Here is a 25,805-nt window from a genome sequence, read left to right as displayed (position 1 = left end):
CCTATCATAGGAAATGTGTTTAGTTATCTACATGCAATTGAAAGGATAAAGCTTAGTGTATGGCTAGACCAGAGTGTCCAGGTTGCAGACCGAACACGACCTGAGAGGCTGAGCCTGGTAAACTCCATGTGCCTCATTCAACAATATCTTCCAAAATGTTTTCTTAAATTTGTTCTTGAGCGAGGTCCTATGAAAAGTCGACGTCAGATTCATGATGTGTCCTTAAAGTGCAGAATTGTTCTTACAATGCTGAATCCCATTGTGTTCGTAAACTGAAAGCATATACCGATTGATCCTGATTAGCCTATTTAAATGCATCACCAATTGCCATAAAAGGGCTGAGACTGCAGCATCATGTGCAAACACAGAATCACACAGAGAACCTGATCGAGTTGAGGGAAGTCAAGAATGCCCAAATGGCAGTCTGAAGAAAAAGGAGCACCGGCCTCCGAATGTTAAAAAAAAAAAAAAAAAAATTCAATAGTTCTTAAGTGGAGGTACTACTGCGGGGAGTGGATAAAGTAACAGAAAAAAAAAAAGATGCATCGGGTGCTCTTACTCATTCAATGACTACTGTATCCAGAGAAGGGCACACAACTGAAGTAAATGAGGTAAAAAGAAAAATGTTTTGATGAATAGATTTTGTTTGTACTGAAGAACAAATCCCAAATAAGAAAAAACTTTGAAAACTGAAAGTGGCTTTTAAGAAGAAATCTCTTCTTAAGAGCGGTGGGTGAATGAGGTCTAATGTTATCATTTAAAAAATCTTGAAGAGCTTTTTATAGACAGTTCACGTAATAATGTTTTACCTATTTTATTCAAATCTGCCTATTTTATTCTTCTGTAAAGTTTATTTTGAATTCACGTTATCATCCCCACAGTCTATGATTTCATTTTGTGCTGTCATGTCTTCAGTTCCTCGTTCAGCACAGCTTCCTTCCACTGCAGCGCAAGGAGCCTCACCTTCTTGCAGACACTGATGAGAACTTGAAGCGTTTTGGTTTATTCAGGTTTAATCTAGTTTTACTGCACCAAGTCTACCTGATGCTGCACTATCTTCCATTATGTTGTGGCTTTGTGATTAGCATTAGGGTTAAGGTTTTTTTTTTAGTTTATAGTATTATAGTCATGAGGCTGTCCACTCCTGGCCTCTGGACTTTGGTATATCCTGCCTGAAAACTGTAAAAATGAAATAATATGTTATAATTTCAATCACTTCCACGCGTGGGCTCTGAGCTTTGTTCAAACCCACAGAACTTCATTTTTACTTCCAAAGATGCCAAATATAGCCTGTTGAATTACAGGGAAACATATATGAAGTGATGCACAAGATATTTTTGACTCGATGTAACGCTGCAGCCAAAATATAATGGCATCTGTGGCTTGAAAGAAGCGCTGCATCCAGCAAATAAAGAATATGTATGTGATTTTGTCCTACAATATGGGAAAAAAACTTTGACGCTACTTAAGGGCAAATGTAAGGGAAAATCTGAGTACAACTGCTTAACCCTCCTATTATGTTTGGGGTCAATTTGACCCCATTCAATGTTTAACGTCTCTAAATAAATGATTAACATCATTTTTTTTTTTGTTTCATATGAAGTCGTGTAATAGGAATACTGGATGTATAAGTGGGGGTGGGAGGGGGGGGAGTTATGTTTTATTTAAAGGGCTATTTAGGTCGTCAACAAAAAAACATAAAGTACCTGACACACAAACGTTGGTAACAATTTTAATTATAATAATTTTGTGGAGCTTTAAACTGCTGGGGTCAAACTGACCCCAAACATAAAAGATGTTTGTAAATTTGAACATAACAGGAGGGTTAAAAGCCATTTTCACAGACAAGCTTTGATACCCCACCCACCCCCACTGTATTTATTTTAATTTTCTGTAACCCTGATTTCAAATTAATATTTGAAATTAGGCAACTTTACCTCCACTGTACAGGTTACCTCATTTCCAGTTGGTTAGCTTGTCATCTGGATATTTCAAAGAACTGATTTTTTTTTCCATTAAATTTGCTGTACAGATAGAACTTGGGCTTTGTAGCTCAGTATGTCTGCAAGGTCAAGGCTCATCCATTTAACTTAACACTGTAAGTGATGAAAATGGTTGCCTGGGATGTCAGAGCTGCAGCGCGTTGGAAAGCTGTTTTGCGCTCTCTGCGTGCCTTCTTGTTATTGATGTTATTGGCTTTTAAGTATTATGGTCTTATAAGCTGTTTAGCTCTTTGCGACTCTGTTTTGGAAGGGTTATACGATGCTAAATCATTACGCTATTATGTTCTCAGGCTCGTCGCATTAATTCCTTCACACTGTGCACCCCAATTGCCTTGTACATGAATCCATCTCTCTGTGCTGCCTGGCAAACTTTTCTTCGCTTTTTCAAGGGACGAGGAAGTGATTTTAGGAAGCAAAGAGCCCAAACAAAGAAAGGTTTGGGCTTAATGGTTTTAAATGTACTCCAAATTACATACAGAGTTTTAAAATCCAGTGAATCATTACCTAACTCTCAGGTATATCCATTCTTGTGGTACCTGGCTGACGTTTACACAGCTATTATCATGTGAAATATTATATTAGGCCTATATTAAATATTATATTATGATTTTCCGGTCTTTGGCTCAGTGTGAAAGGTCACACTTTGAATGATCTTCTACTTGACACCCAGCATCTTAAATTTAAGTTTAGTGTGTGTAAAACAGGCAATCTGCACTTGTCTGAAATTTTGGAAAACAGTGTGCACATATGTAAGAATAAAAACAATACAAAGCAGAAGTATACAAGAAAGATCGCTCACTTGCTCTATGCTTGATTTAACAATGAATAATCATACTGCTTGAATGAAACTACCTCCTGCACAGCATTTTGTTGGGATCTAAAGCCGTAATAATCAGCGTGCATGCATAACCTCTTTACCTGACACGCCGACATCAGCCAGCACGGCTTTCTTGCGGTCTTTGACGCTGCTGATCTGGGGGAAGTAGACGTCCAGAGCCAGGAAGGCCATGCAGCACAGGAAGGCCATGGAGCCCATGAAGACGCCGTAGTTGCAGGCGTTCTGGTTGCGGTTGAAGATGCAGTACTCCTCCACTTCGTTGGGACGGTTGATGTAACCCTCGTTGGCGATGCAGCCGAAGATCACGATGGAGAAGAGCTGCGGAGGAGAGGGAGGGATGAGGAAACGCCGACTAACAGCGCCAGGGGAGGGGCGTTTCATTACCATGTTAAAACTGTATAAATTCATAGTCGCCTACTGACAAACAGACACATCACTGTGACTGCAAGTCAACACAGAAAAACATAATTTCACCAAAAAAAGGGCTGATAATAGATTATGAAGAGAGATCAAGAGACAGAGAGAGTATTTTCTTATTCACAAATGTAAATTACCTGGCCAGTTTTTCATTTGCATATTTTGCATCTGCCATCACACTCTTTCCCCACTTACTTCCTTTTTGTGTGTACAAGTTTATTCAGACTGTCTAGACTAATTCAAATTTATTAATAAGATAGCACTCCACCATGATGCTCACATAAAGTTTTAGGAACAGTCCCTCATGTCTTTTTAAAAGGATTTGGCATTAGAAGGTGCCATTAGCTCTTCTCTTAAAATATGAAGTTGTGCTGAGGAACAAAAAGGCTTCCTCGGCTAATCTCAATAACAACAATAAAAGTTGATGAGGATGTCTGTTAGTTACATAAAAAAAAAAAAATACAACAAATCATATATGAAATAAACCCAATAAACCCTTTAAAACATACCTTTAAATACAGTATGTAACACTGAGATGTTGATATTAATTGGCTTTTTGCTGCAGCTGTTACACACTGCAGAGCTGTTATTATTTTATTTTATGAGTAAGAGTCTACAAAACCCATTTGGAAAACTAAATGGTAACTTCAGTTCATGAGTTTGTGTCTAAAATACAGATTATAGTCGGTAACAGTTATCATTTTGTTAACTGAGATATTTCCACTTGCAATGTATCGTAACTTGTTTAATTGCCATATTTTATACAAGTTGGTGTGACTTTGTTTTACACTACATACCATAGTCTGGGTGATCAGTCATGATTGGCTGGAGGAAGGGTGTTCAAAACATGGAACAGACAGATTTATCACTCTTTGGAAATCATACACGGGCCGTATTTTGAACCAATCTATATAACCATAGCAACAAACTGAGCACAAACTGTCATGGGGGGTCCTCGGGTATCCTACACCGGGTAAACATTTTGAAATGATCAATTTTTGTGCTTTGTTAAATGTGAGAGTCCACACACCAACAAAAGCTGCATAATTTCTACACACCACACATGCCACAGCGGGACAATTATATATAAAAAAAAACATCTTCCCTCGTCTCCAGGCCCGTCCCTCACCTCACCTCACCTCTCCAGGTGTCTGGTCATCATACTAGCGTTACTACGCCTGCTAACCTGTCCCTGTCACAAATGTCCTCTGTGTGGCTCAGTGGGAGCTGCTGCTGGCTGCTGATGCTCCCCAGAGAGCGCTGCTTTCCTGTTTCTGAGCGAAAACTTTTGTATATCCATCGCCTCGCTGTCGGTGGTGCGTGCTGTCTCATACCTGTCAACTCTGCACATCACTCACTGGGTGGGGGAGGGGGAGATGTGAGTGACAGCAGCAGGTGCTGGGAGAGAGACCAGACCGGATGCATCCACACGCTGGGAATGGAAAATAAAAAAAAGATTTGCGGCTGGGAAAAAAAAGTATCCAGGACTTCACTGCAAAAAGTCAAATCTTACCAAGATTATTTGTCTTATTTCTAGTCAAAATATCTCATTAAACTTAAAATAAGACATGATCAGCTCAGAAATAACTTGTCTTTAGACAATTTTCACTTGTTTCAAGTGAAAATTTACTTGAAACAATGGAACAAGCAAATTTTTACTTGTTCACTTGTGTCACAAGTAAAAATTTGCTTGTTACATTGGCAGAATATGTTTCTTGTTTCTAGCAAATTTTAACTTGTCTTGAAACAAGTGAAAATTATCTAAAGACAAGTTATTTCTGAGCTGATCATGTCTTATCTTAAGTTTAATGAGATATTTTGACTAGAAATAAGACATTTTGACTTGAAATAAGACAAATACTCTTGGTAAGATTTTGACTTTTTGCAGTGTTCAGGTTTGAATGCCCAGGCCCCAGGCAGCACCCCTGCAGGAGGCCGTGGCAAAAGCAGGTTAATGCACGCCGCCTCACATCAGCTGGTGCTCTGCCTTCGTGTTGTGCATTAAAACGCCCACCTCATCATGGAACATCCCATAAAGCCCTAAAGCTTGGATTTCCCAAGTTGTGACCATGACTATGTAATTTGTGACTAAATTGCATAACATATTACATAATAATAATAAAAAAAAAACTCTTATCACCATCCAGCAATACATTCAGTCATAATCACATCATCTACTCAATCCATGCCATTACCAGCATTTGCAGGTGACCTTTGCTTGATTTTCCTATAAGCACACACGCGTCATATTCGATGTTTTCTGGCTGTAAATCACTGAAACAAGCCTCTTCATGCTCATTTGGACAGAGCTGTTGTATTGCGTCGTGCTGAAACACTCGCTGACAAGCAACTTGAGATATTGAGTTGAAAATTCATAAAAGCATTAACAATGACAGGTCCTCTAATAGAGCGTGAAATCAAGGGGGAAAACCTTGACTCCAATTGCTCCGGTGTTTACTTCAATTGATGGATTTCATGGTTCTCTTGTGACTCTCGGGCTTTGGAGATCCTGCGTGAAGCCGATGTTTCAGTTAAAAAAAGAAAAAAAGAAGAGAAAAATAATGCACGGACATCGCTTGAAATCTTTTCTTCATTTGCATGTGTACGTTTGACTATGCCGTGCCTGCTTTATTGTGCCCCAGGTGGTGGAGAGACAGAGGGCCACAAAATGGAGTCAATCAAAGGAGCAGCGGCCGTGGTGATAGCATCTAATCCCTCTCTCTCTCTCCTCTGCTCTCTCTCCTCTCGTCCTCTCTCTTCTTCTTCTTCTTCTTCTCTCTCTCTCCTCTCTCGTGTGCCTGTGCCTCAGGGAGCGGAGAAACAGAAGGCTACAAAATGGAGTCAATAAAGGGAGCAGGTTTACTATGATAACATCTAATCCCTCTCTCCTCTCCTCTCCTTTCCTTTCCTCTCCTTTCCTCTCCTCTCCTCTCCTTTCTTATTTTCTCCTCTCCTCTCTTCTCCTCTCACTGTGGGAGAATCCAGGAACTCCCTTTTCCGAGGGCCGACATGGGAGACCACACACGCACACACACACACACACTGACACACACAGTGTTAGTATTTCTCCCCTCAGTGCCATGTAGCAGTCGACTTTGTACTTGAGTTGCTACAGAGCATCAGACAACTCCAGCCCACTGACAAACACACAGACCAAACCACCAGAGAGCCAGTTCTGACTGACTGCAGCACGGGGTAAGTTCAATACTGCGTGTGTGTGTGTGTGTGTGTGTGTGTGTGTGTGCGCGTGTGTGTGTATGAATATATTTTTTGAAAGGCTTTCAGTCTGCAGTCTACGTGCATTGCCACCGTGCATCCTGATTTTTGCTGCTCGATTGCTTAAGGTGAGTGAGTGTGTGTGTGTGTGTGTGTGTGTGTGTGTGTGTGTGTGTAGGTAAATGAGGGAGAGAAAGACAAAGCAAATAAGAGACAGCGACAGAGAGATAGAGCAAGAGGTGTCATCATTGTCTGGAGTAGGTGGGCCTCTTTGATATTTACCCAGCTGTTGTGTGTGTGTGTGTGTGTGTGTGTGTGTGTGTGTGATGAATGACAGCAGCACAAAAAAGGGGATCACCTGTACTTGCAAACTGACCATCAAGGTCAACAACCAAACAGAAATGTCGGACCCGCAGTGCTCCTCTCTTCTAAAGACGGCTGAATGTCACTCTGTTGCTTTAACTTAAAGGACAGGTTCGGCTTTTTTTCAACGAGGCCTTAATAAAATATTGATCCCCATCGTTTATAATCCCACACAGCACAACCGAGCTGGCTTTAGTCACAATAAACCTGCCACCATCAGTTCAATAGTGGAACTGACTGCAGCTCAAATAAAGCCTTTTACATGAAACAAGACACACTGTAAATAAGGCAGCTTTGGAGTTGCTGTGAATAGATAGATAGATAGATAGATAGATAGATAGATAGATAGATAGATTTGCTTTATTGATCCCAAACTGGGAAATTCCCACGTTACAGCAGCATCAATAAAAAACATAAAATAAAACTAGGTGGTGCTAGTGAGCCCATTTTTGCACGTAGGGGGTCCGATTTTTGATTTTATCAAATTTTTCACCAGATCTGATGTACATGCCGAATTTGGTGAGTTTTTGAGCATGTTAAGGGGGTCAAATTAAGCGTCAAAGAGACGTAATAATAGGAAAAACCGGAAAAAAACCTTACAGATACAATAGGGCCCTCTTCCAGAGAGGCGAGGGCCCTAATTAAGAAGTACAGTTGTCCCTCGCTATAACGCGGTTCACCTTTCGGGGCCTCGCAGGCCTTGCATGCTTTTTTTTTTTTCTCCTGGACTTATTTTTCTACGAAGGTTTGAACTTTCAACAACAAGAGAGAAAAGTGAGAAAATGTTAATGCCTGTCTGAGAAAAGTGTATAAAGTGTGAAGTGAGGGGTTTTATAGCCTTAAAACATCTATAATAATTGTAACCACTGTACATACAATAGAGACTAAATATACTAAATATATACAATAAAGACAATAAGGACTAAGTATATTCAATAAACTAACCTAAGAATATGAGATGTTGAAATGTGAGCTATACCGATGGTAATAATAAATATGAAATATGAAATATACAAATAGTAGATAGTATGGCACAGAGGAAGCTTGAAACCATGAAACCAAGTGGCAGAACCCGACGCCCAACACTGAGATTCAGGAACTGTCAGACTTGATTCGGCTCCATGGAATCACCACTTCCAATAAATAAACAGTTAAGGTGCTGAGTGATGGATAATAAAATAAACAGTACTCAGCACCTTAACCCTATAAAGCCTGAACTATGAAAGAATTGGCAGAAAATACAATTTTTTTGAAACTGAACCCTTTATTTAGTCCTATAACAAAATATATTTTTTAAAAAAAGTAAATCAAAAAATATGTTATTACACGGCCTTTCTGGTGTATGATATATGATATGTACTTGAAGTGCCAATGGTATGGTCCAGGGTGAACAGGGGAAGTGTTCAAAGGTATACAACAGTATTTTGGTCAAGTATTGATTAAACTGAAAATGAAAAACGGAACTGAAAATGTGTATCTTATATGATACGAATGGCTTTATATGGTTAAGTTTACTTTTTTTCATTTTGATGGAGCTAGGCTAACAACTCCCATAGATTTGAAGTCTTTATGCTAAGCTATCATGAAATGCTACCCACAGGAACCGAACCGCTGGACGCACCGAGGTGAGAATGGTTCGATTTTGTTCCTTAATAGAGCTAAAAAGTGAATTTTGACATGCAGAAATCACAGCAGAAACACTACACACTATGCAGCACTGCAGTAAAAAATATTAAGTTTAAATCTTGTGTTTACAGCACGCGGGGAGGAAGCACACGCTGGCATTTGGAGTCTTGCGCCTCGATGGGAAACTAGAACAGTTTATTCAAAACAAACGCAACCTTCCTCTCTGTTCTCCTCTTCCCCGTCCACGCTCCGGTCCGTCTTTCTCTGCGGAGAGAAGGGAGGGTGAAGGAGGAGGGTAGTAACACCTCGCCCCCCCCCTTCATCTAGCCCTAACGGCCAGCCTCGCTCATTAAGGAGAGATGAAGAGATGGAGGGATGGAGGGGAAGAGCAGGGCAGAGCGACGGGGGCAGAAGGGGGTATGGAGGCGGCGCTATTTTTAGACCGGCTGCATCATCGCTCCCTCCTCTCGTCTTCTCCCATCTCCCTCGTTATTGGCCCTGCTTCTGCCCGCAGGGGTTCTAGCAGAAACGAGCACGCTCCCCAACACAAACGCACACTTACACACACACACACACACACACTCAGGTGTAGACTTTAACCATACACATCCCATAAACACGTGCAATCTCATAGTGCCTCCTCACACACCCGGCTTACTTTTTGACACATTAAGATTCAGGCCAGACAACACAAACACACACACACATACACACACACACACACAGGCATACACACAAACACAGTCACATGATGGCTGCAGCGAGTCAAAATGCTCTCTCTGCTCAGAATAGTTGCTTAATAATACACAACAGCAAACGGAAATAAGGACTATCTATCTCATGACTAAAAGAGGAAAGTGTGTGTCCATGTGTGTGTGTGTGTGTGTGTGTGTGTGTGTGTGCATGTAACAGCTTACTTCCTCTGTCACCTCGGTAAAAACAGGCTTTTAAAAATGTTAAAAAGTGTCCTGCCAGGTGCTTCCTGTGGTGAACGGTGACATGAAAGTGACGGAGGGTGAACCCCACAGACGTCGAGCGCAAAGTTCACTTGGAGTTCGGAGGTAAATGAGTTGAACTCGGACGGTTTAGTCATCGTTCGACCCGTCGGCGGCCCCGCGGCGGCCCCAAAACAATTTCAGACACAGACTCGAGTTCCTACCTGCTGGAGCGGACTGTTTGAAGTTGAGCTTGAGTAACTCCGCAAACAAATTCTCCCTCTCTTTTCATCTTTCTCGCGCCGTGCAGGCACAAAGGTGATATGCTCCTCACAGTGACACCCCCCCCCCCACACACACACACACCCACACACATCCATGACCATGATCTCATTTCCTGCATTATGGCGATATAAATTTATTTCATCTTATATCTTTACGAGTGTTGCTTCTGCTGTCATTCAGATTCCATTGCCCAGGTTAATCTTAACTCCCTGTTATAGTCAAATCTGAACAATTTCCAATTTTTTGCGTTCATATAGGGTTTATTTTATCTGTCACCAGAGGTGGCAAAAGTACTGACATTCTGTACTTAAGTAGAAGTAAAGATACTTGTGTGAGAAAAGCCTCTGGTAAAAGTAGAAGTACCAATTCAACTTCTTTACTCAAGTAAAAGTAAGAAAGTACAGGCTTTGAAATGTACTTAAGTACAAAAGTAAAAAGTAAAATGAATTTTTTACCATTAATGATACATATACCTTTTTGATAAGTTTTTGACGAAAAAAAGTTCAGGGCACACAAAACAGGAACTTATCCTCTTTTATTAACAACCTGCAAAGTGCTGGTACAGAGAGAATGAAAATCACGCAACATTCTAGTTTTGCTGCAAGCCCAGTTTCACACAATAATCAAGACTCAACTGACCAGAGGTCTTGAATGAGTACCTTGATGACAGCTTTGGTACTCTCAATACTTAATATACTTAACGTATATGACTTTTAACAGATTTTTTCTTGCTTCTGCGACTCTGTTTTGTCGTCGACTAACGTTATCTTCCCTGGCAACTGTCTTCCTCCATGTCTCCAGATTTCTCTTTATGGTTTTCTTTTTCTTAACTGCTCTCACGCCCCGCGCCCTCTCTCCCTTTCCCTCTCTGTGAAGGGTTTCCTCCAGGATTTTTGGAAACTGTGGGGGAGGGCTTCAGCGTTAATGCTAATAATTTTTACCACGGATCTTTTGTAGCACAGAGGAGATATGCTGCTCAAACACTTGGTATGTAGTGTTAGTGTATGTTTATGAGTTGGAGAACATAATAAATTATCTTGAAGGAATAGATGTTTACCAGTAAGCTTGAATCCAATAATTTAACAATATGTTAAATTTAACAATATGTTAAATTATTATCTGTTTTAAAAATGTAAATTACTTATCAAACAGACCTAACAATTCAGCTGCCAATGAATGAGCAGGAGTATGCATGTGATAACATAGAATGAAAAATAAGACGAAGTGATACCTCTTCTCTGAATAGACAAGCTAAGCCAGTGTGCTGCTGTTAGCCAGTGAAAATACAGCAGAGTGGCAACTCTTCACTTTGTTACACAATCTATGTCAGTGCGCTGCTGTAGCCTGGAAAGTTTCTCTGCTTTTTGGACTCGTACGGTGTTGGTGTCGGTGTTGTAATGTTTTTCTTGGTGGTAACGAGCCCGCCCGCCCCCACCAAAAAGAGAGAGAGAGGGAGAGAGAAGTAACGAGCCTGTTTTGACAATGTAAGGAGTAAAAAGTGCAGATATTTGTGTTCAAATGTAGGGAGTAAAAGTAAAAAGTCGGCAGAAAATTAAATACTCAAGTAAAGTACAGATACCTGAAAAATCTACTTAAGTACGGTAACAAAGTATTTGTACTACTTTACTTCCCACCTCTGTCTGTCACACACACACACACAAAGGTGGCTGTTTTACTCTACCTCAGTGTTGACTCTGGTCAAATCTGGGCAGCATAGAAAATATGTAATAATAATAAATCAACACAATAGCATCTAGTATTTACTCTATTTGTAGTTAATTTTGCTTTTTTTCTTGAAAACGAGCAGAATAACAAGTGAAATGCAGGCTGGAGATTGTGAATTATGAGATGAAGTGCATGTCCTGTGATGATAATTAGGAATTAATTACTTAGGAATCGAATGTTTTATGATTCCTGATAAACAGCTGCATGAAAAAAGGGCGAAGCAGCATAAGTGAGACTATGCGGTTAATTTTGTGGTTTGCTGGTGGTGGATGCTTTTTGTTTAAGTTAGTCATTTTATTTTTGCATTTTTCATGGTTGCATTATTCCATATATTCTCCTTTTTCCATCTCTCCCCTCACAAGGAGGTCAAAGGTCAAGGTGGACGAGAGGACGGCACCTCTGCAGCCGGCGGAGATGCGACGTCTTGCTCCGTTCTGAAAACGTACTCCACTTTTTTTTTTTTTGACTGTTTGTTTGCTTTTCTCTTTTTTTTCCCCTCCTCATCGTTAGACTTTTTGTTTGCCGAAGCATCCCCGCTCCCGCACGCTGCTCTTTAGCGTCGTGCTCTGCAAACACAGACTGTCGAGCTATGCAGATCTGCGCCCCTCGCTGTTTGTGATTTTGATGCAGAGGGGATCTTGGGAGTTTGTGTTAACAAGGACAGCGGGATCTGTGGCTCTACTAGTTTTTCGGCGGCGTGACACAAATAGGGTTTTTGATTCTTGTCTGAGAAGGTCTGCCGGGAAATGAACTCACCACCGGGGACCGTCGACGTCTGCGTGTCTGTCTTGTCTTTGCCTTTCACACTTCTTTCTCTCTCTCTCTCTCTCTCTTTCTCTTTCTCTCTCTCTCTTTTGCAGCTACACAGACAAACACCGAGACACACACACACACACACAGGCACAGACAAGCACCCTTACTTGAGAAAAAGGATTGGTTTCGGCATGACCCAGTTGATTGGGTTTGAAAACACACATACCGTCTTCAGGGTCACAATTATATTTGCCGTCACATGGCAGAGGGCAGATTGAATTACTGTGCTATTTCTTTGGCTGCCAGCAGAAATCCAGCTGGGCTTGTGTCGGCCGCAGCAGGACGTGCCCTTCACAAACACATCAACCGATAGAAATAATCAGAATACCTCTCTTTCGTTTGCATAGACGCATTTGCATGTATCTAGAGGTGCTTGAGGTCAAGGGAAAGAGGAGGTTCAGGTTCAGGTTACTTTATCGATACCCAAGGGTAAACTAGTTTTGCAGCCGAGAGTCGAGACAACCATCACAATTTAAACAGTCAAAACAAGACATAAAACAAGAGACATAGAACAAGAGACAAATTTAGACTCGACAGAAAGAAAAGAAAGTGCTGCAATCCATGACATAAAAGCAAATAATTAAGGTAATAATTAAAAGACGCCAAGAGCAAATTCCTAAAGATATGGGTTAAAAGAATAAAAAACAATTCAATAAATTAAGAATATAACATGAGGCTCTGTTCGGTAAGAATACGGCACCCATAAATAGCATTCACAAGGCTCAGCATTTCTCAGCCCAGGTCATATAAAAATGTTGATTCCTATCATTTGTAATTGCAGCAGCGCAGCACAAACTGACTATCAGCTTAAGTGAAACAACACTTGGCCGAAGATTCTTGCTCGCCTTGGACAGAATCAGATAGAGCAATCACTTTTAGCTTTAAAAAATGATTATTAAAAAAAAAAAAAGAAAACTCACAGTGCAGTGCATGCATTTGATTTTTGCATTTATTTACGGGGATCAACCTATTAGAGGGCACCATTTGCAATGACTTTTTTTTTTTCTCAGCAGACATTTTTTTTTTTTTTTTTTGGATGATTTTTGCCGTTTTATGAAAAAGACATTTATTATGGTTGGAGAGAAGCAGTAAGTTTTTTTCGGCAATAAAGCAAGCAGTGAATTTGTGATAATAATTCTAAATGATGGGAATAAGATTTTAACACAACCTGGGCCTTTAACTAATTATTTAAATTTTTACATTTGAATAATTAGATTTCATATAATTTTTATCCATTGTGTTTATTTTTTTAAATTTTATTTTATTATTATTATTTTATCTTATTATTATTATTATTAATTATATTTATTTTTAACATTGTTTTATTGGAAAACAATGTAGCAAAATTTTATTTAGTGTTTTTTATTATTTTTATTTTTTGTCTGTGTTCTGGTAATCCTGCTACATGAAGCACTTTGGGCTGCACGTTTGGACAAGAGGTGCTATAAAAATAAAAATAAAGTTGAGTTGATATGTGGTACACGCCCCTCTCAGGAACACTTTCACGAGCCAGATTTATCTGTTATCGAAATTTTATTCGTTCACACAAACGTCTCTCAGCTCCGCGCTACGCCCAAGAATCCTTGGAGTAGATTTCTGAGCACAAAATCTACATTTTTATCTTAATCTGCAGCACAAGCACATCTGCAGCAAATGGAAGCAGGTGGATACTTTTCATACCAATTGCAGGCGAGCAGTCTGCACTTCATGATTTTCACACAGGGGCAGTGCAAAGAGAACATGTGATGTGTGTTCATTGCGAATCCCTTCCACACTCTCTCCCTCTCCTTTGCTCCTTTTCTCTCTGTATCTTGCTCTTGCTCCTTTCGGTGTGTGTGTGTGTGTGTGTGTGTGTGTGTGTCTCCTTGACCCTCTGATCCATAGACAGATCACAAGGCTCCTGGCGGTGATGAAAGCAGGCATTGTGGAGGACACCACGTGGAGTCCTGATCTTGTGACCATCAGAGGGTCACTTACAAATTGCACATTATGGACGCTGATAGCCAAAAGTGTGTATGTATGTGTGTGTGTGTGTGTGTGTGTGTGTGTGTGTGTAGTGCTCATGGAAATGTGTGCAAGCATGCGTAAATATATGTGTATGTGTGTGCTTCCTCTAGACCCTCCTACCTCCTTCCCCTTCCCTGCTTTCCACTCATCTTCACATGCACACACACTCGAAATATTCCTCAACAAAGACATTAAAATAATAAAGTTTACAGAGTTGGCACAGCTCCTGCATGTAACAGTGACTCATCAGATAAATGATATGAGTCCGGTCCAAGTCCGGTCCAGTTGGTTGTGAATGATTTAAAGAGGCTGTTGTGCTGAGTGAAAGGACTTTTGGAGCCATTGTGAAGAGCAGGCAACTGATCCGGGCCTCATGTCACCGTGGTATTCACAATCTGTACCACACACACAGAATAGCACACACAAATTAGTGCCAATGTATTAGAAATGGGCACACACACAAACACACACCCACACACAGTAACACAAGCAGGCCATGTCCTGGCATTAGAAACATCCAGGGTTGGTGTCTTTGTGCCTGCGGTCCTCGTCAGCGTCGACTCACACAAACGCAATAAAGAAAACACAGTCAACAACGAAAGCACCGGAAAGGAAGGACAGTCATCTTCTGTGCTGAGTCATCAGTGTAAAATGAGTTTATCCCAAAAAACAATATGAGCTAAATAAGACGAAAGCGACTCTGAAACAGAAACAGCTCCTCTGACACAGACTTTAAAGAGCTCATGACGGGATCGGGAACTCTTCAGTGATCTGACGCTCCTCCACCATGAAAATCACACAAATAAACACACAATAAACATTTCCACCTGCTCATCATGTGACTTTTTTTCCCCCTAGATCATACATAAACAATGTAGACGGACAGATTGGCACAAGGGGCAAATGGGACATGACTTTTTTTGTGTATTTTGGGTGAACTGTTCCTTTACGGTGGTGTTAGATTTTGGCATAATAAGCTTGATTTGGGGTTAGCCTTAAGTTCAAGCAACTCAAACAATTTGGTTGCGATTTCGTAAAAAAAGATTTTAGAACAAACTTCACACTCACAGTAGATTTTTTTTTGTGAGTTACACTGCAAAAACTCAAAATCTTACCAAGAATATTTGTCTTATTTCAAGTCAAAATGTCTTATTTCTAGTCAAAAAAAATCTCATTACACTTAAAATAAGACATGATCACCTCAGAAGTAACTTGTTTTTAGACAATTTTTCAATTTCTTGTTTCAAGTGAATTTTCACTTGAAAATTTGCTTGTTTCATTGGCAAAACTTGCCAGTGGAAAAAGTGATTCAAGTGAAAATTGTCTAAAAACAAGTTATTTCTTAGGTGATCATGTCTTATTTTAAGTGTAATGAGATATTTTGACTAGAAATAAGACATTTTTGACTTGAAATAAGACAAATAATCTTGGTAAGATTTTGTGTTTTTGCAGTGTAAAACCCTCCTGCCTTCCACGCCTTTACCTTCAAGTGTGCACATCATTTTAAGACGGCGCCACATTCCTCTGTGCCACACTAATGCAAACTGCACATGATCAGGACGATCAAGCAAGTGTCAGAGAGTGTAGATCGCACATCGACATGCCGTAAGTGTTTGTGGTATACGGCTCCTCGATCCCATCCAGCCGATCCAAACTATAGCTTCTGTTGTCCGTTTTTCCTGGAAGAGAGTTGTTATTTCCATTTCCTAACCTCTAAGAATGGTTGAAATGTAAAAATAAGAATGAACTGTATGTGCAGTATGTAAAACAAACCGTGCGGTCGGCGACAGCGTGAAACTGGAGCACAGAGAAGCAGAGCAGCGACTAAAGCTCAACTCCGACTCACTCGAGGAAAAGCCAGACGATGCTTGTCCTGCAGCACCTCGGTTTCCAAATCGTGCACCCTGCCATGCTTGAGAACGTTTGAAACCTGCATATTTTTTGTAGGATTTCATCAGGTGCGGTGTTTGCAAGACAGGAGTTTACAGTGTCCACAAACCCAGCAGCTGGCTAATCTTTAATTTACGGAGACAAATTAATCAAATTTTCACCGACTACAGATCAATTTCATCACATTTTTTAAATTTCTGGCCGTACTTATGACATAATCTGAGCACCTCTCTCGGTTCATCTCTGTTTCATTTCCCCCCCCGACCTCCTGACCACCATCTGGCGACACTACAGGCAGAGTTTGTGGGAAAAGTCACATGGCTGCAAACAACCTATCTCCGTGTCAAGTCGTGCCTAATCTTCGTAATCCTTTTGTTTTGTTGGGCAGATGTAATTCTCTCACTTCTGGGCATGTTAATTGCATTGTCCCCATTTCATGAGACCGAGCTGCCTGGACTGACATTTTGTTGGACATGGTCCCGTCTCCCCGCCATGGATGAAACATGAGCGGCAGCCGTCACATGTCGTTTTTATCCATTGTCAAAGAGGGGTTTCTTTTTGTAACTTTATTTTTTGGGGCGATTCTGCTTTATTAGATGGACGCAGTGGTGAAACCCATCGAAAACAAGGCAGACGTGCTTCTAACCCAGGCCTCTAACAAAACTTAAGATGAAAAAAATGTGTCTATCAGGTGGAAATGAGGGATACATTTCACTCTCGCAAGGCTCTCGTTGGACTCCTTTGATTATTTCGTCTCTCACCTCCGAATCGAAAAATGTGGTGAAGCTGCAGACTCTCAGCTACAAGGTCAGCTGCTTTGGATGAGCTTTTTCTTGCTGACTGCAGTGAGAGAGGCACCGGCGCGACTGATCTGAAATTTGGGAAAGGTTAATCTGCAGAGTGTGGGATTTCAGAGAAGTTTTGATTTGAGCCGAAGCGGCCAGGCTGTGAAGTAAAGGACAGGGAAGGAATTTTTTTTCTTCGGTCAATACAGAAGGACATAACAACAGGGTGGCTCTAAACTGTATTGTTTAATGTAGCTTGGACTACTAGGAAGTTTTATCTATCTATCTATCTATCTATCTATCTATCTATCTATCTATCTTTCTATCTATCGGGTTGTTCCTCAGGTTTAGGTTATTTTCTTCTGTTGTTTAAATCGTTCATATTTCTATTTTTCCTATATTCCTTGTTTATTGTGTTTATATTGCTTGCTGCTATTTATTATCTGTTTATACTGCAAATTTGCTTCATATTTTGCTATCCACTTTGCTGCTGTAATGCTTGAAATTTCCCCACTGTGGGACTAATAAAGGAATATCTTATCTTATCTTATCTTATCTTATCTTATCTTATCTTATCTTATCTATCTATACACATATATATGTACGTGTGTGTGTGTGTGTGTGTGTGTGTGTTTGGTGTTTGTGTGTGGGCTTACTGTCTGCAGCAATGCGTCGGTCTGGACTGGGGATACCTGATTGCTGCTGTCACCATGGTAGCAGCTGCTCATGTAATGGAGCTATAAGTGTCTGTGTGTGTGTGTATGTGTGTATTTGTGTGTGTGTGTGTGTGTGTGTGTTGCTGTGATTTATACATTGAGAGATGGAGGATAGGAGAGAAAGAAAGAGAGATGGTACATGGTGGGAGTACAAGTCAAGGAGAGCCACTGCAGTCGCAGGAAGTCCAGGGCGGAGTGACCACACACACCCACATATTCACGTCAACACAAACACATATTTACATATTTACATGTCTATTTATCTATATATAGACGACAGTTTCTTTTTTGGCATTTTCTGCTGGATTGGATGCGTGACAGTAGAGAGAAGGGCAGTGAGCGGGTGACATGCACCAAAGGGGCCGAAATCGAACCAAAACCACGGTGGCAAGAGCTAACCCGATGTGGTGCTCGTTCTACCAGGTGAGCTACCTGGACGCCCCCATATCTTCATCTGTTTCTACCCAGTTATACTCTCATCCACCCTTTTCTTTCCTCTGTATGCCTCTCCTCTTTTCTCCTTTATTCCTTTATCCGTTCAGCAATGAAAAAGTACACAGTGAGGATCAGAACCCGGTGAAACAGAAATAGTATTCGCATAAGTTCAGTTCATTTAGGAGTTGGAAACAATGTGATACGAAACATGGGAGGCGTCTATAATAATAACGATTTATAATAAACGTTATTTATCGAGCGCTTCTCGAAACCACGTTTAGAAATTGCTGCACAACGAAGTGCAACATAAAAACAAAGTGACGATAAAAGTGAAGCATAAAGCCCAAAAACGGTGCCATACTTAAAAAAAAAAAGGACCAAAAGACCCAGTGACAATAAACAGGAAGTATATAACATAAACGATAAAAAATACAAAATGCACTGGCGATTGAAGCAAAAAAATTTTGAGGAATGTTTTCAAAACCGACTATGGGAAGCAGACCTCAATCTCCAACTAAAACTCCAAACCAGGAACAAACCACTCGTGTGGCATGTGACTTTTTCTTCATAAGCCCCTGTTCTCTTTTAATCTGGCAGCAGGAACCTCAATAAGCAAAATACAGAAATGCAGCAAAGTAAAGTTTTCCACTATACTTCAAACTAAAAATGAAAAAAACACAAATACTGTTTGTTTTACTGTAAGGTCCACAGAGAGCCAGATGGGGGAGGGGGGTTTGCCACAAAATGACAATATAATGAGTTCTGGCATGAGCAGGCCAATCAGTGGAAAGTATTTGGAAGTCACTGACACTGACCTGCCAAATGCTGCAAACTATTTCCAGCATCTGAGCCGCGTCTTGAGAGATGAACATGAACTGCAGGCTCACTTGGGACCATGTTGACATGTTGATATCTACATAACTACAATATCTATATGACATGTTTGCAACATGAATGGTACAAGCACATGTGCATGCATATACACCGCATGCAGTTTACATCTTAAAATAGCTTTAAATGTCCCTGCCTGCATTCTGACATGTGGGCACTAACAAGGTGAGGTGTGTGTGTTTCTCCTTAGTGTGAAGGTGACAGAATGTGCTGTAGTGTACTGATGTGTATGTGTGTGTGTTTGTATTGCCACACTGCAAAAACTCAAAATCTTACCAGGAATATTTGTCTTATTTCAAGTCAAAATGTCTCATTTCTAGTCAAAATATCTCATTACACTTAAAATAAGACATGATCACCTCAGAGGTAAATTGTTTTTGGACAATTTTCACTTGTTTCCAGTGAAAATTCACTGGAAACAAGTGAAAATTAGCTTGAAACAAGTGAAAATTGTCCAAAAACAAGTTACTTCTGAGGTGATCATGTCTTATTTTAAGTGTAATGAGATATTTTGACTAGAAATAAGACAAATATTCTTGGTAATATTTTGAGTTTTTGCAATACTGAGTACACAAACCCTAAAGTGCACTCTTCTCTAGATGTACAGTATTCCAATCATCAATATACTCAAATATCTCACCTATATTTCTTTATTTTAAGAGTGATTCATAAAAGGAGAAATAAAGTAAAAGTAGAAATTTAAAAATTAATCAGTGTGTAGGCCAGTAATTTGCATGCAAGTGTGTTTGGGCGGTCCACATACTGTGAAGAGTCAGTTTGAACATCTTCAAGAGGAATGGTTACAGCAGAGCTCCTGCTCGCTGCACGACTGGAAATTTGTATTTTTTTGCATTTCTGTATGGGATTCACTTCTGTTTAATTTTGCTTTCTTCTTGGCGTATGGTTAAAGTTTGGTTGACTTTAACCAGCAAACAGCAAACAAGTGGGCGTGGCTGAGCTGACTGCGGTTTCCGAACATCAACTCGTCATGCAGAGAAGCCTATTTTTAGCAGCGACCATCCAGCCGCTCTTATATAACACCGCTTCCTCCTGCCCACTCCAACCCTTCACCTTCTCCTGCTCACCTACACAAAAGCCAGAGTCCCTCTATGATCTTTATCACTGCAAACCTACAAACTACTACAAACCAGCAGGCTGATTTCCATGTGTGTCACAACCTGCACCTTCACTGTAACGCCACAGAGAGATGGAGAATTATCTCATTGAAAGCCAAGAAGATCCTTCCAGCCGATCATTTTCCGAGTTCCACCGAGCCCTCGTTTAAAACCAGCGAGCTTCCCGATTGGCTCGCCGGCAACCAATCCGCTTCTGGTCTCGTTATTTACGTCCACTGTGCCTCTGGTCTGCTCACTCAACATCTGGTGTGTTGAAGGAGCAGGAAATAAAATTAGATAGAGACCTGTTTCTCATGTTTCACCTCGAAGACGGCGCCACAGTGGGAGGACGTCTCGTTCCTGAAAACCCCCACTGGGTCACCGTTTAACGCCGTGCGGTGAAAAAAGTTGGGGATTTGGACTTGAAATGCTGTGCTCGTTTGAGGTGTCCGTCCGACGGGGCGGGTCATTTCTGTGGCAGAAGGTGCTACAGTTTCTCCTTTACACACAGACACACTCCACTTTGTGAAATCACATTTCCGGTCACACACTCACACAAGGTGCTCTCCATTCATCCATCCAGTTATGTCATTACATACACTCTGCCTCCCTCCCTTCCCCTCTATGCATCGTGCATCATCTCAAACATACTGGCGTGACTGCCTGAGGCTCTCTCTCTCTCTCTCTCCTTCTCACACACACACACACACACACACACACACACACACACACACAAAACACTCATTATAACCTCCACATACAACTCTCATGAGTCAGAAGAAGTGGGAGATAGATAGATAGATAGATAGATAGGCAGATAGAGAGAGAGAGAGAGAAAGAGAGAGAGAGAGAGCAGAGAATCTTGTCCTAGTCTCACCCACCATTCATAAATTGCTCTTTAAAGGCTCCTCTTCCCATATTGCAATCCATGGGAAGATGTTTGCACTCTCTCTGACTGAGCCTGACTCCCCCTATAGTGCGCGCGCGCACACACACACACACACACACACACACTAAAACATACACAAACAACATCCCCAACCACCGAATGTTTCAAAGTGCTTATGGCTTCCTCCCCCACAGCCCACGACGGACTAATGATTAGCATCATCGCACACACGATATGCACCCAGTGACAACATCTCAACTCCGGCTGTGGTGGTTACCATAGATACAAGCTGTTGCTTGGGCGACACCTAGGGGGCGTGGCCTCAGCTGAGAGCCCAGAGAGTCACTGCTTCCACACCTGTGTGTGTGTGTGTGTGTGTGTGTGTGTGTCTTTGGCCTTTTTAACCAGTATATTATATGCTAGTCAAACATAGTGTAAAAAAATGTAACTCAGGTTTTAATGGCTTTAATCAAACACACAGTTTTCCCGCTAAATAAGCAGCGTCAAGGCACTAACACGGTCGAGTCAGCGGTTTGATTCCCATAAACATACACACTCATGTTCGAGTAAGACTTCCAGGGGGTCTCCAGAAAAATGAGGATGTTTTAAATTTCACTAAAAACTGTTACGATACAACCAAATGCATTAATACCAGTTTGAAAAATCCTTGTTGCTTTGCATAAAGACATCCACTAAATTGCTTGAACTGTATGTTTTGTCTGGGGAAAAATCCACCTTTAAACGCCATAACTTTGGTAAAACTGGAGGGATACCAGTTTCTCCACTGTAGACCATAATGCAAAGCAGCAATATGATATGGTGCTTCTGATGCAATGGGGCCTGACTGGGGCTGGGGGATAATTATATTTTTGCTGTATAAACTGCAAATTTGTATTAGAAACTCTAACAGTATTAGTTATTAAACATTTTGTGGAAAATTATACCAAAATTTTGTTTGAGTTTTGTTTGACATCACACATAACATTACCACTCAGCTCAATGGGATGAACATTAGTTGGACAGTTTGACATGATGTTGCTTGTATGAGTCATATTTTGATAAATATCAATATTTTAAAAAATCTTCATGTGACTTTTGATACTGATTTTGACCAAGCCCTAAGCCTGCCTCTGTTTTTTTTCGCTCTCTTTACCTACCAACAACTCGTTGAAAAGATTTCTGGGAAATGTAGTAAGTCAATAACTGATTTAAAAGTAGATGAGGCAGCTTGCAGGAAAGTGAGAACAATAAAATAGATAAATTATGACACTTCCTCATGAAATAAGTCCTCCAAAAATAATTGTGACATTGCTTTCCCCCCCTTTTTTCCACTTTTCTCCTCTGACAAACATGCACAACAGCATCACATGCAGATGACATCCTCTTCATGTCCTTATTTATATAATTTCCTTATTTTAAACGCAGGAGCATCAAGGCTACTCACTGACTATAGTCTGCTGTGTGCTACTGTCACTAACCTGGCTAACATTCATTAATGGAGTGGACTAGCTCCTCTAATGGCAGGCGTGACAGCAGTGCAACCTCCCAAGCACCTTGCATAAAAACATGAAAGTGGTGCGGCTTTTCCAAGTGCCTTGAGATGTAAAGGTGCAACAAGTGAACAGCCCCTTAAAGCAGAAAAGGTACACTATAAAGGATAAAAGATGATGAGTTCACTTGCACTCTGATCTTTAAGCTTCCAAATATCCTACCTGTAATAACATGGCATTCACGATGTTGATTCAAGATAAATAAATGCTCACAAGAAGAAGAAACTCTGACGTTTCCTCCAAAGAGAATACAAAAGAAAAACATTTTTTCCAACTTAACTTTGAAATTTACAAAACAGAAATCCCAAGGTACTGTCATAAATGTTAAATAAAACCTGTTAAAAAGCACTACTTGCAATACGCTTTTGGCTGGACGATTTCAAGATGTATTTGTACGGTGAGTTTCCGTTTTAAAAAGGACATTATGATGGTTTCTGAGGCCAGAGATCACTGTTGACCAGCACAAGCTGCAGCTGAGCGGCAAGCTTCTGGTCACTAAAGTTAGCAGTGAGGCTGTGCTGTATCCCGCTATAAAGGATGAGAATCAACATTTTAAGACAGCCTGGGATGAAAAATACCACAGCTATCCTTTAAGCCCGAGTCCTGAGCATTTTGCACTGGAAACACTCACTCGCCCCGTTCAAGGAAAGTGGCCGGCCTGTGCACATGACTCCACCTACCTCTTTCTCCTTGCAGCATCCTTGAAAAGCCCCCTAGACTCTATTTAAGGCCATGCAGACACAGACACTGTCCTATAAATAAGAAATAATACAGCCAGCGCGACTTTGGGGCTTAAAGATTGGGGTTTGTTATGACTGGCCTTGCTTTAATATTTTAGCTCTAACTGCAGCAGAAAGGTGTGGTGTTATAGTCACATTACTGATTATAATAGCCATATTAATGAGCATGATTGGTGACGGGTAGCGTGAAGAAATAGGCACCTTTTACTCTTTGTGCTTTTGCCAGGAAACACGCTGCAAACAGTGCATGAACCACTTCACTAGACTCATGATTTTTTTTTTTTTTTTTTTTTTTAAAGTAAAAAATAACTGAATACGTGTTGCTTTACCCTCCACTACTTCCATGTCTAGTATGTTCAGCTTGAGGCCTAATGGCTATAAGCCACCCTTTAACCCTTTAAAAGCCAATACTAGCATGTGGTTCCTTGGCAGATGTAAAAGAGACATCAGCTGGCCAACAGCCTACATTAAATTTCACATTTTACATTTCAGCTCTCAGAGGGCCCTGAGTGTCATTGGCTAGACCAGGAACAGAGAAATACAATACAAAGTAGGGGAGACAGGGGCACACATCATGCCAGATGCTCCCTGTGGTAAAATGAGACAACAATACTCCTATAATTTCCCTGCTGGGGCCTGAAGTGTGTCTGTTCCCTACTACTTTTAATGAATTTCTGTCTTCCTGGTCCAGTAAATGACACTGGGGAGTGGGGACTATTTTTGTTGCCAAAATGCAAATTCAGAATGCTGGCTGGTAGCGTTGTCATTTGTGCTTGCCAAGATACTCAATAGTGAGTTTACAATGACATCATCATTGACTATGTATTAGTAGCCTAGTTTTCCCTGCCATGCGATTTTTGTAGCATTGCCATATTGGGACTTAAAGTTGAGACTTGTGATTTTTGTTTACAGGCTTTTATAGGATTGCTATACTTCTGATTTACTGGGTTTTTTCATGATTGAGGAGTGTGTGTGTGATATATGTGTATGTATGAATTGAGCCCTCCAACAGTATATGTGTGCTCTTATTATGATCCTTATGATTAATTGTTAACTAATTTATTATCTAAGCCAGTCTGAGTGAGTGATGGTGGTTCAGGATATTAATTGTTACAATCAATGTATAGATTAGGACCCACTCCGGGCCTTGATAAGCTCATTATAAACTATTAAGTAGCAGACACACCACAAGTGGAAATATTACTGGAATATTGTAGTGCTACTTTTGGAGAGAGAACAAATACCACTAAGTACACTTTAAGCTCGCAAATAACTCACGATTCAGTGCCATTAAGTCCTTATAATAACAAGGACACTGCAGTGATATCTTTGGGGATAAATACCACCAAGTAGCATATGTTTATGTAATATTTTATCATAATAATGATTTTACTAGGGTTTATTGGGTAAACTAAAGCATGGAGCTATTCTGGGCCCTAAAGCTAGGATAAAGAGAAATAAAAGCTGCAAAACAATCCCGTTTTTCGTGGCTATGCGGCCACTTTGCAGGCCCACAAACTTGTTTATTTTGCCGACTGTTTCCTGCGCTCATCGCAGCAGCCTACTCACCCAAGACACTATGCGGAGAATGGTGTGAGGCTGCTGGAAGAAGGTGACGGGGTCGAAGGCTCCTCCGGCCTTCCCTGCTCCGTATGCCTGCATCCCCTCCATGGTCCTCCTCCTCTCGGTGTGCGCCTCCTCTCTGGTCCTCCTCTCCGCTGCTGGTTCAAAGGCAGAGGGTGTGTGGAGCACCGGGCACCGACGCGGATAAATTCCCGATCCGCGGCTGCAGGAATCCGGGTGTGCGGAGCGGCTGTGCGAGGCGGCTTTCCTGCAACCTCTCCTATTTATTCACCTCTCTCTCTCTTCTTTTTTTTTTTTTTTTTTTTTTTTTTTTTAGATGTAACCTTTAAATTCCCTCCTGTCCTCCTCTAATATCGCAATATCCAGGGGCAGCAGGATGCCAGTGTTTTGATGATGCTCTCTCTCTCTCTCTCTCTCTCTCTCTCTCTCTCTCTCTCTCTCTCTCTCTCCCTCCAAGGATGAGAAGGAGGAGTGGAGCAGGAGGAGGCTGAGCGGAGATGCTGTCTCTCTTTTTCTTTCTCCTACACACACAAACACATACACACACACACACTTACTCACGACCTCTCTCTCTCTCTCTCTCTCTCTCTCCCTCTCTCTCTCCGCGCAAGAGAAGCCGGTGGTGAACGCATGAACGCGCATTCGCTGTCACGCCTCGGAGCGCTCCCCGGCTAGAATCCGCCCGTGCACGCGCATGTTAACCTCTCGCAAAGCATCGCGAGGGGGCTTGCGCTTGCGGGATGCTCCATGGAGTCATGCGGCTTTCTGACGGTCATGAGGGCTTTAGTAACAGGCAGGCGATGGGGGAAGCAGCCGAGGACGACAAGCTGTTTTAGCCAGTCAGTCAACACCAAACATGCCATTTGTAAATAAATAAACAAATAAATAAATGATTTCTCAATGTGCTGTGCAGGAATGGTGATTTTTTTTTTTCTTTAATGTGGGTCATGCTCACTGACATGACATCCTAATCCAAAATGAG

The 25,805-nt window shown here is 41.1% G+C and overlaps 1 protein-coding gene across 1 annotated transcript in view; it reads right to left on the bottom strand.

Annotated features, from left to right (window-relative positions):
• Positions 1–25,090, bottom strand: part of syngr1b (synaptogyrin 1b) — a 32,585-nt gene extending 7,495 nt beyond the window's left edge. Inside the window, exons 1-2 of the mRNA XM_030053280.1 lie at positions 24,809–25,090; positions 2,922–3,159 (exon numbers count right to left, since the gene is read on the bottom strand). Coding sequence (XP_029909140.1) covers positions 2,922–3,159; positions 24,809–24,910 — 340 coding nt within the window. The 5' untranslated portion in view covers positions 24,911–25,090. The remainder of the gene's footprint in view (positions 1–2,921; positions 3,160–24,808) is intronic.
• Between the last annotated feature and the right edge of the window lie 715 nt (positions 25,091–25,805).

This window comes from Myripristis murdjan, chromosome 1 (genome assembly GCF_902150065.1).
Source record: "Myripristis murdjan chromosome 1, fMyrMur1.1, whole genome shotgun sequence".
Lineage (NCBI taxonomy): Eukaryota > Metazoa > Chordata > Actinopteri > Holocentriformes > Holocentridae > Myripristis > Myripristis murdjan.
The sequence above is the reverse complement of the archived record's forward strand: the minus strand, read 5'-3'. Positions and strand labels throughout refer to the sequence as shown.